The sequence below is a fragment of the Myripristis murdjan genome, chromosome 8 (genome assembly GCF_902150065.1).
Source record: "Myripristis murdjan chromosome 8, fMyrMur1.1, whole genome shotgun sequence".
NCBI lineage: Eukaryota > Metazoa > Chordata > Actinopteri > Holocentriformes > Holocentridae > Myripristis > Myripristis murdjan.
Window position 1 is genome coordinate 11,136,896 of NC_043987.1, and position 13,693 is coordinate 11,150,588.

The window sequence follows — 13,693 nt, forward strand, 5'->3', positions numbered from 1 at the left end:
GCATCACAGCTAAACTAATTGAGCTTTGGTTTCACAAGGCAAACGTCAAGAGGAAAGAAATGTGACCGTTTTGACATGTAGCATGGTGGTTTACTGTGTAAAGATGGAAACTTCTGCTTCCTTCTGTTAACCATACAAAACCTCACCTCCAACACACAGTGAGAAGTAGGACTAACATAACACTTTCAGGAACAAGTCATACAGATACTCAGTTTAATAATCATACCACCTACTACTGTTATGAAAAGGCACTGTAGTTTACTCTTCCCAACTAAGAGGAATTCTTCTTTGACAATCCTGCGAAAATGTGCACTTCATTTACTAAAGCTCAATATGTCGTGTCTTGTTTGGGAGAGACAAAACCACTAAAGCCAAACATTTTATTTTTATTCACATAAACAAGTGCTTCAGAGTCCATGTCAACATTCAAATAATAAACCCCCTACCATCACAGACACGTCAGGAGAAGAGTGAATACAGAGGAGACATCATGAAATCACTATGCTAATAGGAGACATGGATTCAAGTTGGCATAGCATTGATACAGACAATACCTTCCTTTGTGCCAATAGAACACCGGCGTCTAATTCTAGCCGATAAATATCCATCAGTGAGTAATGTATATCATGAAAAATCCAAAATCTACGAAAAAAAAAAACAAAAAAAGAACCAAACAAAGAAAAAACAAATGGTGAAAAGCAAAGGCGTACAGCAGTGCTGTGTGGAATGCAAGACACTAAACAGAGATTTGTACCAGTGAACTAGGCACACATCAGCATTTGCAAAAACAAATAATTGTGCATTGGCTTATAAAGCATAATTCCCTGAGCATAAGGCTCAACCAGCATAGAAGTACACTAATTTCCCTTGAGCATCACTTTGAATTTCACTCACAGGGTACAAAAAAAGTTGTCCAAGTCCTAATGATAACATATCCTCAAAGGCAGATACCACAATAACTTGTAGTATAACATCAAGCTATATATGCAAATCATATTCGGTGTGCATTCACGTTCAGATAACCTGCCAGGTAACAGTTGACCTCAGCCAGTTAAAATAAGCACAGTATTATAATTAATATTTTCAGTCAAGGGCCACAGGGATCCAACATATTAACATGAAACAGCCTGTATCAGTTTCTCAGATGGAGATTGTACCACACAGACATGCTTGTTAACACATGATATTGCCCCAGACCATCTTCATGCACTCACAAATAAGCCCATTGTGGCAAAGGGTGCAAATCACACAAAAACTGGTGCATAAACATTAAAACAGTTTGGGTGCCAATAATCAGGAGCTCACCCAGTCTTGTCCAAGTACTGTGGTTGGTAAACAACAAATTCCATCTAAATGCAAAGTAGTCACAGTGCTAAGCAGTCCTGGTCCTGAGGGCCAGCGAGAGTTTGGGTGAAAGTTGGAGGTAAAGCATTAAGTGCTTCTCCTTTAAAACTCAAGGATCAGTCATTAACAATGAGCTTCCTCATTAGATGCCAAAACAAATTTGCATTTTCATGTACAGCATATTTTGTTCAAGTTGGAAAAAGATGCTGAGTAAATGCATCAAATATAATCAAAGGATGATGAAAAGGCATCAAATCTATGAGTGGGACATGTCATGTTCTCCAATTTCATATTCTTCATTGAAAACCAATGCCAAGATGTATTTCTGGCATTGAAAAAGTCAGACTTTACAGTTTTTTGTACCAAGTTGAACAAATTTCTTTAACTGAGGGCTTGATTCTCTCCTTTAGTTGAGCATGTATATTTATATATGTAGCATGTATTTACAGCTCTGGACAGAAAGGAGGATGAAAACAGAGAAAAATACACCTGCCCTCAAAGCTCTCAGCACCAGATCCGACTCAGGCCTCCATGTCTTTAGTCATCCACGGTGATGTTGCGGAACAAGTAGGCCATGGACTCTCCATTGTGGATGCGGCGGATGGCCTCAGCCAGTATCATGCTGACGTCCACTGTCTTGATCTTGGGACACTGTAGTTTCTGCACCTCGTGGGGAACTGTGTTTGTCACCACCACCTGAGGAACATACAGTTTACATCTGAATCAACCAGGGCTGAATACAAACTAAACAACTGTCACAAATCTACCGCTCACGTTAATGCCCATTTTTCTTAGAGCTCCTTTTCCACTCGACATAGTGATGTACACACGGCACAGATGCAAAACCATACAATCAAAGATTTTTTTATTTAAATTTGCGAGTGAGGGATCTTGATCACACTGCTGTCTTACCAAAACTTAGGCAATCTGTTTGTGCCAAACTGGACTGAGTCAGTCCATGAAAATCCAAGCATGAAAATCCAGGTAGAGCTTGAGGCAACTGTGTTTGGCTATCTAACTGGCCACACAAGAGGTTTTACTGTAATTTCAAGTAGTTCATGATTTGGTGAAGAGATGTTAAAAGACTAATTTGGTTATGGGTGACAGAACTTACTGCTTATTCATCAGCAGCAGAAATCCAGCTGTGTTGATATTTTGCTAATTTGCCAGCTAACCAGAGACACCTAGTTGTGGTAGAGTTGGACTTCTTATTACAAATACTCCCAAAACGTATTACAAAACCAAAACAGATTCACAGTTGCATGAAAATAAAGGGAAGAACTTTCTTTATCCTGCTGCAATCCTGAGGGTTTCGGTTTACGTTTCAAGCTACTGACCCCTCCTATAATGGAGAATCATTTCCTCTTTTGCAGGTGCAAAACAAGCATTTGGTGTGTTCATGGGCAACTTTTACTAGGAGAAGCCACGTGACAAAAAGTGACCTGACTGCACTTCGAGGTAGGCTTGGTCTGTCCTGGGTCTTAGATTACACAAGCATGGCAGAGTTTGAGCTGACAAAATGTGAACATGTTTGAAAATCTCAGGATGTCTGAAATGATTCAGTGAGTGTCATGCAGACCAAGTCGGCTCTGACTTTAGGGCTCTGATCTGAAAAACCTGGACAGCTAAATCAAGCAAAAACTATGTGGCAAGATAGAATATTACAAATATTAATATATAAGTGCCACATTAAAGCTTTAAAGTAAACATGACCGATCAACATATTAAACAATATAATAAAATGATAATATATATTTAAACTAAACTTGTATTAGTTGTGTTAAGCACTGAAGAAGTTTTCTGTGTTTAACTGTTTAGCTCTAAAAGAACTGAATTTACTGCAATGTAACTGTGGCATATAATGTTCCTTTCCTGGTTCTAATCAAAAGGTCACTGTAGAACTTAAAACTGAACTTCCTACTTCCCCAATGTTGTGATGGTAATGAACGAATAACAGGTAATGAATGAGCATTTTGGCTGCCTTTCAGAATGGCCCTCTTTTTTTTCCTTGTCACATTTTCCTTTTGCTTCCTCATAGATATTACTAGAAGGAAGGGAAAATGACCCAAAGAACCGTTTTGACAGAGAGAAACTTGGGCCAGTGGTTTTCAATCATATGTCGAGGCCCAGGGAGCATGCAGGTTTTCATTCTGACTCAACACTGATCTGAGTGATTTAGCATATTATGAAAATAACCGGTTCAAGCCATTCAAACACGGTGCTGACCTCGTCAATGGCAGACTCCTCGATGAGGCGTGGGGCGTCAGCAGACAGTAAGCCATGTGTTGCCATGATGTAAATCTTATAGGCTCCCCTCTCTTTCAGGATCTCTGCAGCTGCGACAAAGTCCTCCACATCGTCTATGATGTCATCCTGGAGAAAGACAGGCAGAAAACAGCACACACCCCGGTGTAGGTAACAATAACACAGTTCTGGGAGCATTTCTCTCTCCAAGTATCTCTCATCAGTTGGTGTTTCTTTTTTGATCTTTTGTCTAGCTGTTCCTCTCCATCTGTTGTAAAGGGAACTTAATGCCGGTAGTCCTGTTGTACAACTTTTGTTTTACGTTAGGTGCTCCCGGTCATTTTTCATGTTACTAGTTTGGCCAGACTCTGTGTATTCTCATTTTTATGTTAGAGGTATGTTTTTTTTATAATAAGTATTTACTTTTTGCATTTGAACTCTGTTTGGAGTCTATGCTGGTCTCCTTTTTGAGTCATAGTCTTGAGGTTACATGATTATGATACATAATACTGAAATTCACTGTGTTTTGTTTTCAGTATCATAAGTGATGTGAAATTCACAAAGGCAGCAGGTGAATGAATTTACAACATCCAATGAAAATCACCTGCAATTCTTAGAAAAGCTGAAAATAAGAACTAGAAAAGGGGAATTACTGAGTTATGGTGGAGCAGCTGTAAGTTCGGGTGGAATTATAACGGTAAACTCCAAAGTGCCAGGCATTCAAACGGCATCTCAGCAGGATCTTACCACAATGATGGCAATCCTTCCTCCCACGTCTCCTACTACAGTGATGGGAGGTTTCTCTTTGGCCATCATTACTAGAGGGGAAAACAGAACAAGTTACCTGTGAGAGCATTTTGAGACAACATGCACAATAGAACTGAACTACTAATAAAAAAAAAAAATCTCAGTAGATTGGGTAAGATGGGTTGAAAAAAAATGTACTTTTGGCAAAACTGCACTTCAAAATTACAGGACAAAGTAAATCATCAAGACATCTGATTTATGGCAATCAAAAGCCAGAATTAATATTGATTAAAACATTCTTCCCCCCATTCTACCCCACCTACCCCTAGGAAATTAAACTGAAATGCCAAACTTACTCCAGCGCATGCCATGCAAAATTAAACGACAGCATTTTCTGCCCAGGATACCCAATCGGGGGCAATGCAGAATTGCCTTAACACCACAATCTCTGCCCGAGGCTGTGCCAGGGATATGGCATCAGCCTGCACCAGCGATTTTGTTTCACACCCATAAAGAGAAGACAACAGTAGCTGACAAGGACCGATGAAGTTTCCTTCATACACACTTGCCAATGTTCTAGGTCTGTCCTCAGCTGAACATTACTGCTGTCAGTGACTACTTTTACATGCACACAGTAATTGTATTAAATTAAATCTTGTACGCTAATCAATGGATATATACAGAAGCCAATTTTTCAGCTTCATTTGTCGATCCAGCTGTTAATACTTGATCCTCGCATATCTACTAAATCAACCCCATCTAATACCAGGCTTCAAACAGTCACACTGACAGCAACTGCAGTCATAATGGTCCCATGGTATTTCTGTTGCAACCATGTAACTTTCCTGCTTGTTATCCATTGATGAGACTCGTGAAACGTGAAAACTGGATGTTACAGAGACCGTCATGAATAGCATACCTCAGAACGATGAAGATGAAGGCCAAGTCAAAGTGGTATTTGCAAGTCAACACAACCCCCCAATAATGCATGTAAAATCAGTCTATTTGCCATATTAACAGAGGATTAACACTGCACTGTTATTTAGCTTAAAGGAGCGTAATTAAAGGTTTAGCTTTTAAGTTTTAATTATATTGCTTCATTTAGATGATAGCCGCACTGTAAGTACTGGTGCGCATATAAACGTAGTCACTTAAGGGAGGAATTAATAAGGACACAATCAGCTGGTAAACAATCAGCCAGCTAAGCCAACTGGGAAGGAAATGGGTAGAGAAGCAGAGAGTAGAGGAGGAGCATGCCTTGCCGAACACTTTGCTGAATACCGTGAGTCCCACGGCATCAGAGAACTTGGCAGTGTCACATTTAGACTTGGACCACCATCAGCCGAAAATAGCCAAAGCCATGTTGTTAGCAGCACACACACGTCTCAAGAACGTTGTCCTCACTGTTTGTCTTTTATGTTGCTACAAGCTACCTGAAACATGTGTGGTCAGATAGCTTCAAACTCATTTTAGATGACTTGAATCTGAATCAATCTTAACCTGTGACAAATTTGAAAAGCCTGAAGGATTTCCTTGGCAAATTTCAACAACAGGTTTGCATTGCGTGCCCAAAACCTCAAGTACTGGAATTAATTTGCAATACTGCACTAACCATTACTGTTTTATAACTAAGCAAAGCATTCTATTATCAGTGAGGAGAGGTGGCAAATACAAGCATAACTACTCTACTGTTGGGCTGTGTGCATTCAACGCATAAACCTACCAACCATTCACCTCATACCAAGAATATTAGCGGTCTGATTAACCATTTCCTCTTCCTAAAGTTAGCCATTAGGTTTCAAAAGCATGCTTAATTGTTATCATAACATGCAACCATGAAGACCAAATGTTAATCAGGGTTTTTTTTAAGAGCAGGTTCAATATGAGTGCATGATGTGTTGATTGGCAAGATGAGTCCAGGAGAAAAATAATAATAAAAATAAAAACATTTATGGGGTGGTTCTAGTTCAATTTATGGATTCCAAAACAAAAGAAAAAAAAACCTGACAGGGTTTTTGGTCATCTTGTAGAACTAGATGTCTGGAGTCGTCATTTTCACCATACCATACAATGTTAATAATGTTTAGTATGGAATATAGTTAATTTGACTACATGAGATTAGTATGTTACAGTTTTAACAAGGAAATAGTTAAAATGTAAGAATGTATTTAGTGCATTTCTCTGCTTCCTACTCTTAAATCCAGATGTTTGTCCACAAGATGCATCAAAAACCCTTGGTCAATACATGCAAGAACTGAGGAACCATTATTTAAAGAGGAATCATTTCATGGTCATAGGTAAAATTAAGTTTATGGTCGTACTTGGGAGCTCTATGCCAGGGAACGGAGCTTGTTGTTTGCCTGCTATTACCAACAAATAAACACCATGTTAACACAAATGCACAAACACTTGACATGACAAAGACATGACACCAAGACTTGGAAAATCCTCTCAATCTTGTTGAAAAGAAATGATGAACCAGTATTACGCCGATGTCTAGGACTAATTATTAATTGAAAATAACAGTCCCATTATAGTTGAGGCAATCTGTGAGATTGGTACAAATAATAGTCGAGTTATTTCAAATGAGGATTTTTTGAGTCAATGGTAGCAACACAAGTAAGGATACAAATACTTATATTAACAAATATGGGTAAAGCAAATACTGGACGCAAATACATTTTGGAATCATTTGCCAATGACACAAGAATCTGATCATGTTTCAGACTGAACCACTAAAATGGCCTTACCAAGAATGGACGGGATAAATGTGTTGAAATCTGTATGCCACAGTCACATTAGTATTTCTTATGCAAATATATAGATATATATATATTTTTTTTTTTTCTTAATCTAAACATGTACCTAGTCGCAGGCAAGAAATATGATTCTATTTTGTTTTCTACTTTACTCTTTGTAAGTTAGGAGTTGCAGCCTCTGGAACTAAAGATGCAGCATCAACAGAGACTGTGTGTCTGTGGAATTAAAACATGCAGTTACACAAAATCATTTTCATAATGATGGATGCTGGAAGTGAGAATGACCACCCTGAACAGGTTAGCACAAACATCAGACCCATATTAGTTTATCAGGTGAATTAATATCAGGAATGCACTGAAATGTAACTGAGATGATTAAAAACAACACCAAAGCAAATTCTTTGTTGGATTTGATTATGTTTGCCACATGAGGAGGAACTGAACTAATGGCCAGGGATAATTTAGTTGGATACACAACAGGCAAGGATATTGTATCAAAATGGCTAAAACGCATATCAGTTGGTAGCATTAATTGTCCACAAGACCTACCAATCTGTTCACAAAACCTGAATGAACATCAACTGAGCTCTACTGGGATCTACAGGTGGTCTTACAAGGAAGCTCCAGTCCCGTGTGTCCCGTGGCGTTGCGTACACAGGGTGGGGACTGTCGTCCATCAGCCATGTCGGACTCTGAACACTGGGCCTCTCCGTGCATCACAGCCAGACCCAGACGCAACCGCTCAGCATAGGACTGAGCTCTATGAAAAAACATGAAAACAAGTAAAGTCAAATGAGGAAGACTGCCTTTCCCTATCATCATCTTTTTCAGAAAGACTTCATAAATACACCTCCACACATTTTTGCATTTTTTGTATGGCCTTTTGTACATGACTTAAAGTCAATGTGACTTACATATCTGCACGTTTGTATATGCAACATGTGTTGCCCTTATGGCATAGATTTGAACATGCTTTTATTTTTGAAATACCTTTATTTTGAAATGTGTTTACTTTACTGAGGAAGTTACATGTTCTCACTTAACTTAGTTTGAAGAAACTAGCTAAATCAGTCATCAGTGTTTCTGTGTTCCTTAAAAGTAATCCACACTGTAAACGCCACAGAGGAAATGTCGTAAGTAAATAATTTCATTGTTGTATATATAAGTTATTGTTAAAAATATATATTTACATAGAAAAGCATTTGATTAGTTTGTATTAAAAAATATTTCATTTATATGTATTTACATTGAAGAAAGCACATGTTGCAGAGTAAAATTATGATTTTTGTATTTTGTTTTGTTACAGTTTTCACTCTCTCCGGTAAGATGATATAAAAGAGCCACAGTAAACAGCAACGAAAGCTCACTACGACTCAAGTCAATCATTTGCAGGGAAGACTTTAGCTAGTTGTATAGCTGCAGTTCCTACACTGTAGTGAGGACAACATACAGCAAGTCAACCAATTTGTTTTCTTCACATTTTCACATGCCACTCATTTGTTATATACCACATATGTATTGATATCTTAATAGTTTCATGTTTTTGGTGTAATTATTTTTTTCTTTACTTCTTATACTCCTGAAAAAGCTGTAATCCATTTATTGCCTTCTTGCTTTTGATTCATACATTCTACCTCAAACATGGTGCTGCAGGTTGTATCCTACTATATGCTACTGAGAGGAGACAGCTTCAGTGTTGTCGTATCTTATTTCATCATAACCATGTTCACATGAAGATGAGGACTCGTGATACCTGTGTTTTTGTTTACCTTTTGGCGGCTGAAGGAGACTTTGCTACAATGATGGCATTTCTGTAGTCAGGGATCTGGCACAATAAAAGAAAACAGATTTCAATACTTGTGTCAGACTGATTCATTGACACTGTTTGTAGTGTAAGTATGAACGTGTGTGCTTTCCAACACCTGCACTTCATAACAGTAAGTGGCTATTAGAATGAGATTATCACCTCTTCTTGGATGTACTGAAGCAGGAAAGGTGAGGCACGCAAGTTGTCCACTGGAAAACTGAAGAAGCCCTGGATCTCCTTCTGATGCAGGTCCATGGTGATGATGTGTGTTAACCCTTTGGAGTAAAAGACAGATGAGAAGACTGTCAACCTCAAAATAAAGGAGGAACGCGGTATCAATATTTTGTCTAAATTTTCTGTCAGTCTGAAACTCTGTGGATACATTTAATCACTCCACACAACGACTCAGCATCACGATGAAAACAAATGTTGCCTTAGGCAAACACGTTTTGTCTTTACCTGCTTTAGCTAACATTGAAGCTAACAACTTGCACACAATGGAGCCTCTCTTTCTCATCTTGCACTGCTTGCTGTAGGGGAAGTAAGGGATGACTCCGATAATGTTCTTTGCACATGACGTCTTGAGGGCATAGGCCATAACCAGCAGCTCCATGATGGCTGTGTTGACATCTCTGGGTTGTTACAGAAAGAATAGTGAGCTGATCATGTGGCACATCACTGACTCAACAACACACAGATTTCAGTTATGACAGGAAAGAAACGTCATTCTTGCAGGGTGGTTATCAGGTTAATAAATCAACCACTAGGCCTTTGTTTACTCACCGTGGTATAGTCTGGATGATGAAGATAGTTTGGCCTCGAACAGACTCTTTTACATCCACTCTAGTCTCTGTCATAAGGAGGAAATGGAAATGATCGGTTAATTTTGCTTTGTGTCACTTTAAAGCAAATACTAATTATTTGTAACTTACGCCCTATGTTCCTAGTTTATGCCACTGTGACAACTGATTGTGTTGGAAATTTAAGCAATTATTTCACTGTAAGGCTTTCATTACAACATTACTCACGATGAGTGCTGCTATCCAACACAACACAACACAAACAGGTAATCTCCAACAGTTTAATCCAAAAATCAATTAAATATGTGCTTTCAACACAATAACACATACACATAATATTTAAATAGCTACAACTGCACAATTATTAATTTATAAGCAGCTATTAATTTTTATAACAGTTATAATAATCTATTTGATTTTTTTAGGATTTAGAATGTTCATATGCTGTCTTGTTTACTGTGCTTGGTAGGTAAACTGTTCTGACAAGACCCCTCCACATAGCATTAGCATTACCAGGAGATTGATGATTTTAACTAACCCATGGACAGTACCAATTTTTGTTTAGCATACAAATACCAAAAATCAACAATCAACACCCCTGTGAGCCAAGAATACATCCACACAAAGTCCTCCAAATGATAATAAACTAGGAACAATACTATTCAAAAAGTTCCACATGGTTGTATAGAGTGAAGATAAACAAACCCACCAGTGGTCATTTGGCCCTTGCAAGAGACACCAGGTGTACTAGCCAAAACATTTTTGGAAGACCAGATATGAGACAGGACTAAAAAAATACAGCAAGAGACTTCAGCGTGATCAGTGAAATTCATTGACACATTCACGGCAGTCAGGATAACACTCCCTGGGTCCTGAGGTAATGATTACCAATCCCTGGGCCTCTTACTTTCCCAACCAGGAAAAAGAGAAAATCAGGTCTCCTCACCTCTGTTGGATTCCTGATAGACTACAGACTTCCCCAATTCAACTCCCAGTCGCCTGAGGAAGAAAATAGAAACAATTTTAAGGAGTTATGCAAATGAGAAAGCTGTGATTTTGCAACTTGCAACTGGGTATTATACTGAGATGTAGTGATTACATGCTTCTGCCAACTGCAGTGAGTCACATGAAAACCAACCAGGGTACATTTAGCAAGTCAGCCATTCACTAACAGAGGGACTCTCACATGAGCAGGCCTGCCTGCCACGTAAAGTCCTGCTGTGGCTCATGCACTCCCCTGTGCTCAATGTCACTGATTCAGTGAGCTACTCCTGCTCACTCATGATACACTGTCATATTACTTGGCAAACATTAATCAGCAAATTCTTCATCCTCACATGAAGGTCAGAACAAAAGTGAAATTAAAACTGCTGGCAAGTTAAATGCTCAACCTGTAAATAGCTATGACAACTATGGTTAGCAGTTAGGTGCAGATGACTGCTAGCTAGCAGCACCAAAACAAACAAACAAACAAACAAGCATTTTATTTGCCACAACCCTGCCCGTGATGTTAACATTGCACTAATTAGTTTTAGCAACAACAGACATAAATGCAGTGCCTTGACGTTAGCTGACAGTTTATAATGACACTAACGGCAACTGGGAAAATATATATACATATATATATGCAACGTTACTCTGTTATCTTCTTGGCTAATTCCGTGGAGGCTACGGAAGAGTTTGCAGAGAAGACACGGTAGCCACTTTTGGCGACATTCATTGCGGCACTCCTGGATGTTTGTCGCTAATGCAAAGTGGACGCAGTTTGACAGGAGCAGCTTGTCTCTCGACGGACGGACGTGTTCGTCGGCCAGTACAGCTAGCATACGTGTTAGCTACGGTACGCTAGCTTGCTACATCAGCTATGTCCCTGCGCTGTCACGTTAGCCACTACTTAGCTAAACAACAAACTCTTCAGGTAGCAAAAGGCTGTACGCGATGCTGAAAATGACTGTTGCATTAAAATTGTAACACCCGCTAAACAAAGAGCGAGCTAACAAACTACGGAGCGGGCTATGCGCACACCTACGGCGACCCCGGATTACACTCTATTGACAATAACGCGGATTACTAGTGGCACAGCGTGGTGCACACAGCAGACGTCATGTACGTTTCCGCATTCCCCTCCACGGGCATTGCGATTTCCGCTCAGGTTGTTTCCATGGCAACGCTCATCCGTTTACATCGGAGCCGTTAAGGGACAACTAATACCTAGGGAAAGTTAGGCTTTTTGTTGCCAATCTGCAAAAAATTCTTACCAGTACCATTTTTTTACCATGTGTTCCTATAGCTGTCTACTAACACCTCACAATTTATCCACGGCCAAATCCTCGGGGAAACGTCTGGAGAGCCAATCAAAGAGGGCCTGGGCGAAAATAGTGAGAACAATATTACTAATGTTTTTATCATTCAGTGAATATTGTTGCCACTTTCTGTCAATCAGTTCTTTCAATAAATCATTTCAATCCAATTTAAGTTGTGACATGAATAAAAACTTCACAAAATTCAACCAAATTCACAAAAAGTGGCAACAAGATTCACTGAATCATAAATCTAAAAAAAAAAAAAAAAAACTGTAGGATTCGCAATGGATATACTTCTCGAACGATGGTACAGCTCGGTTCTGCAATCCAAATGGTATTTCAGCTTGGGGTTAGCTCCATTTTTCCAGTCCTCATGCAGTCTGTTGATCAGCGCTGCATCATCCACAATCTCAGAATTAATAGCTGTTGGTGAGATGCTGGTGAGATGCTTATCATAACATGATAAAGTGGTCTTTAAATATCAGGTTTATTTTAGTTTATCGTGTTTGGGGCTCACTTTACCCACTCCTACCACGTTACCATCTGGAACTACAGTCCTGTAGTGGTCAAACTTAAATGGAACACAAAGAGTGTCTTATTTGTGGATATTAGTCTTTTTATTCTTAATTTTTTTTATATACAACATATTCACACTTTTAACACCCCTAAATGAGTGGAGAAGCTTAGCCAAATAAACTTATACAGTACAGGCCAAAAGTTTGGACACACCTTCTCATTCAATGCGTTTTCTTTATTTTCATGACTATTTACATTGTAGAGTCTCACTGAAGGAATCAAAACTATGAATGAACACATGTGGAGTTATGTACTTAACAAAAAAAGGTGAAATAACTGAAAACATGTTTTATATTCTAGTTTCTTCAAAATAGCCACCCTTTGCTCTGATTACTGCTTTGCACACTCTTGGCATTCTCTCGATGAGCTTCAAGAGGTAGTCACCTGAAATGGTTTTCACTTCACAGGTGTGCCTTATCAGGGTTAATTAGTGGAATTTCTTGCTTTATCAATGGGGTTGGGACCATCAGTTGTGTTGTGCAGAAGTCAGGTTACTACACAGCCGACAGCCCTATTGGACAGCTGTTAAAATTCATATTATGGCAAGAACCAATCAGCTAACTAAAGAAAAACGAGTGGCCATCATTACTTTAAGAAATGAAGGTCAGTCAGTCCGGAAAATTGCAAAAACTTTAAATGTGTCCCCAAGTGGAGTTGCAAAAACCATCAAGCACTACAACGAAACTGGCACACATGAGGACCGACCCAGGAAAGGAAGACCAAGAGTCACCTCTGCTTCTGAGGACAAGTTCATCCAAGTCACCAGCCTCAGAAATCGCAAGTTAACAGCAGCTCAGATCAGAGACCAGATAAATGCCACACAGAGTTCTAGCAGCAGACCCATCTCTACAACAACTGTTAAGAGGAGACTGCGCCAATCAGGTCTTCATGGTCAAATAGCTGCTAGGAAACCGCTGCTAAGGAGAGGCAACAAGCAGAAGAGATTTGTTTGGGCCAAGAAACACAAGGAATGGACATTAGACCAGTGGAAATCTGTGCTTTGGTCTGATGAGTCCAAATTTGAGATCTTTGGTTCCAACCGCCGTGTCTTTGTGAGACGCAGAAAAGGTGAACGGATGGATTCCACATGCCTGGTTCCCACTGTGAAGCATG

The 13,693-nt window shown here is 39.3% G+C and overlaps 1 protein-coding gene across 2 annotated transcripts; it reads right to left on the minus strand.

Annotated features, from left to right (window-relative positions):
* Positions 1 to 366: 366 nt before the first annotated feature.
* Positions 367 to 11,798, minus strand: LOC115363370 (phosphoribosyl pyrophosphate synthase-associated protein 1-like). Of its 2 annotated transcripts, XM_030057541.1 has the most exons (11): positions 11,339 to 11,798; positions 10,648 to 10,700; positions 9,685 to 9,751; positions 9,361 to 9,533; positions 9,061 to 9,176; positions 8,864 to 8,919; positions 7,709 to 7,854; positions 6,657 to 6,698; positions 4,336 to 4,406; positions 3,571 to 3,717; positions 367 to 2,040 (listed from the first exon to the last, which is right to left on the minus strand). In XM_030057541.1, the coding sequence occupies exons 1-11, from the start codon at positions 11,419 to 11,421 to the stop codon at positions 1,882 to 1,884; spliced, it is 1,113 nt and encodes a 370-aa protein (XP_029913401.1). In that variant the 5' UTR covers positions 11,422 to 11,798; the 3' UTR covers positions 367 to 1,881. The 2 variants fall into 2 exon arrangements, with proteins under 2 accessions (XP_029913401.1, XP_029913402.1); XM_030057542.1 differs by lacking the exon at positions 6,657 to 6,698.
* Positions 11,799 to 13,693: the final 1,895 nt, after the last annotated feature.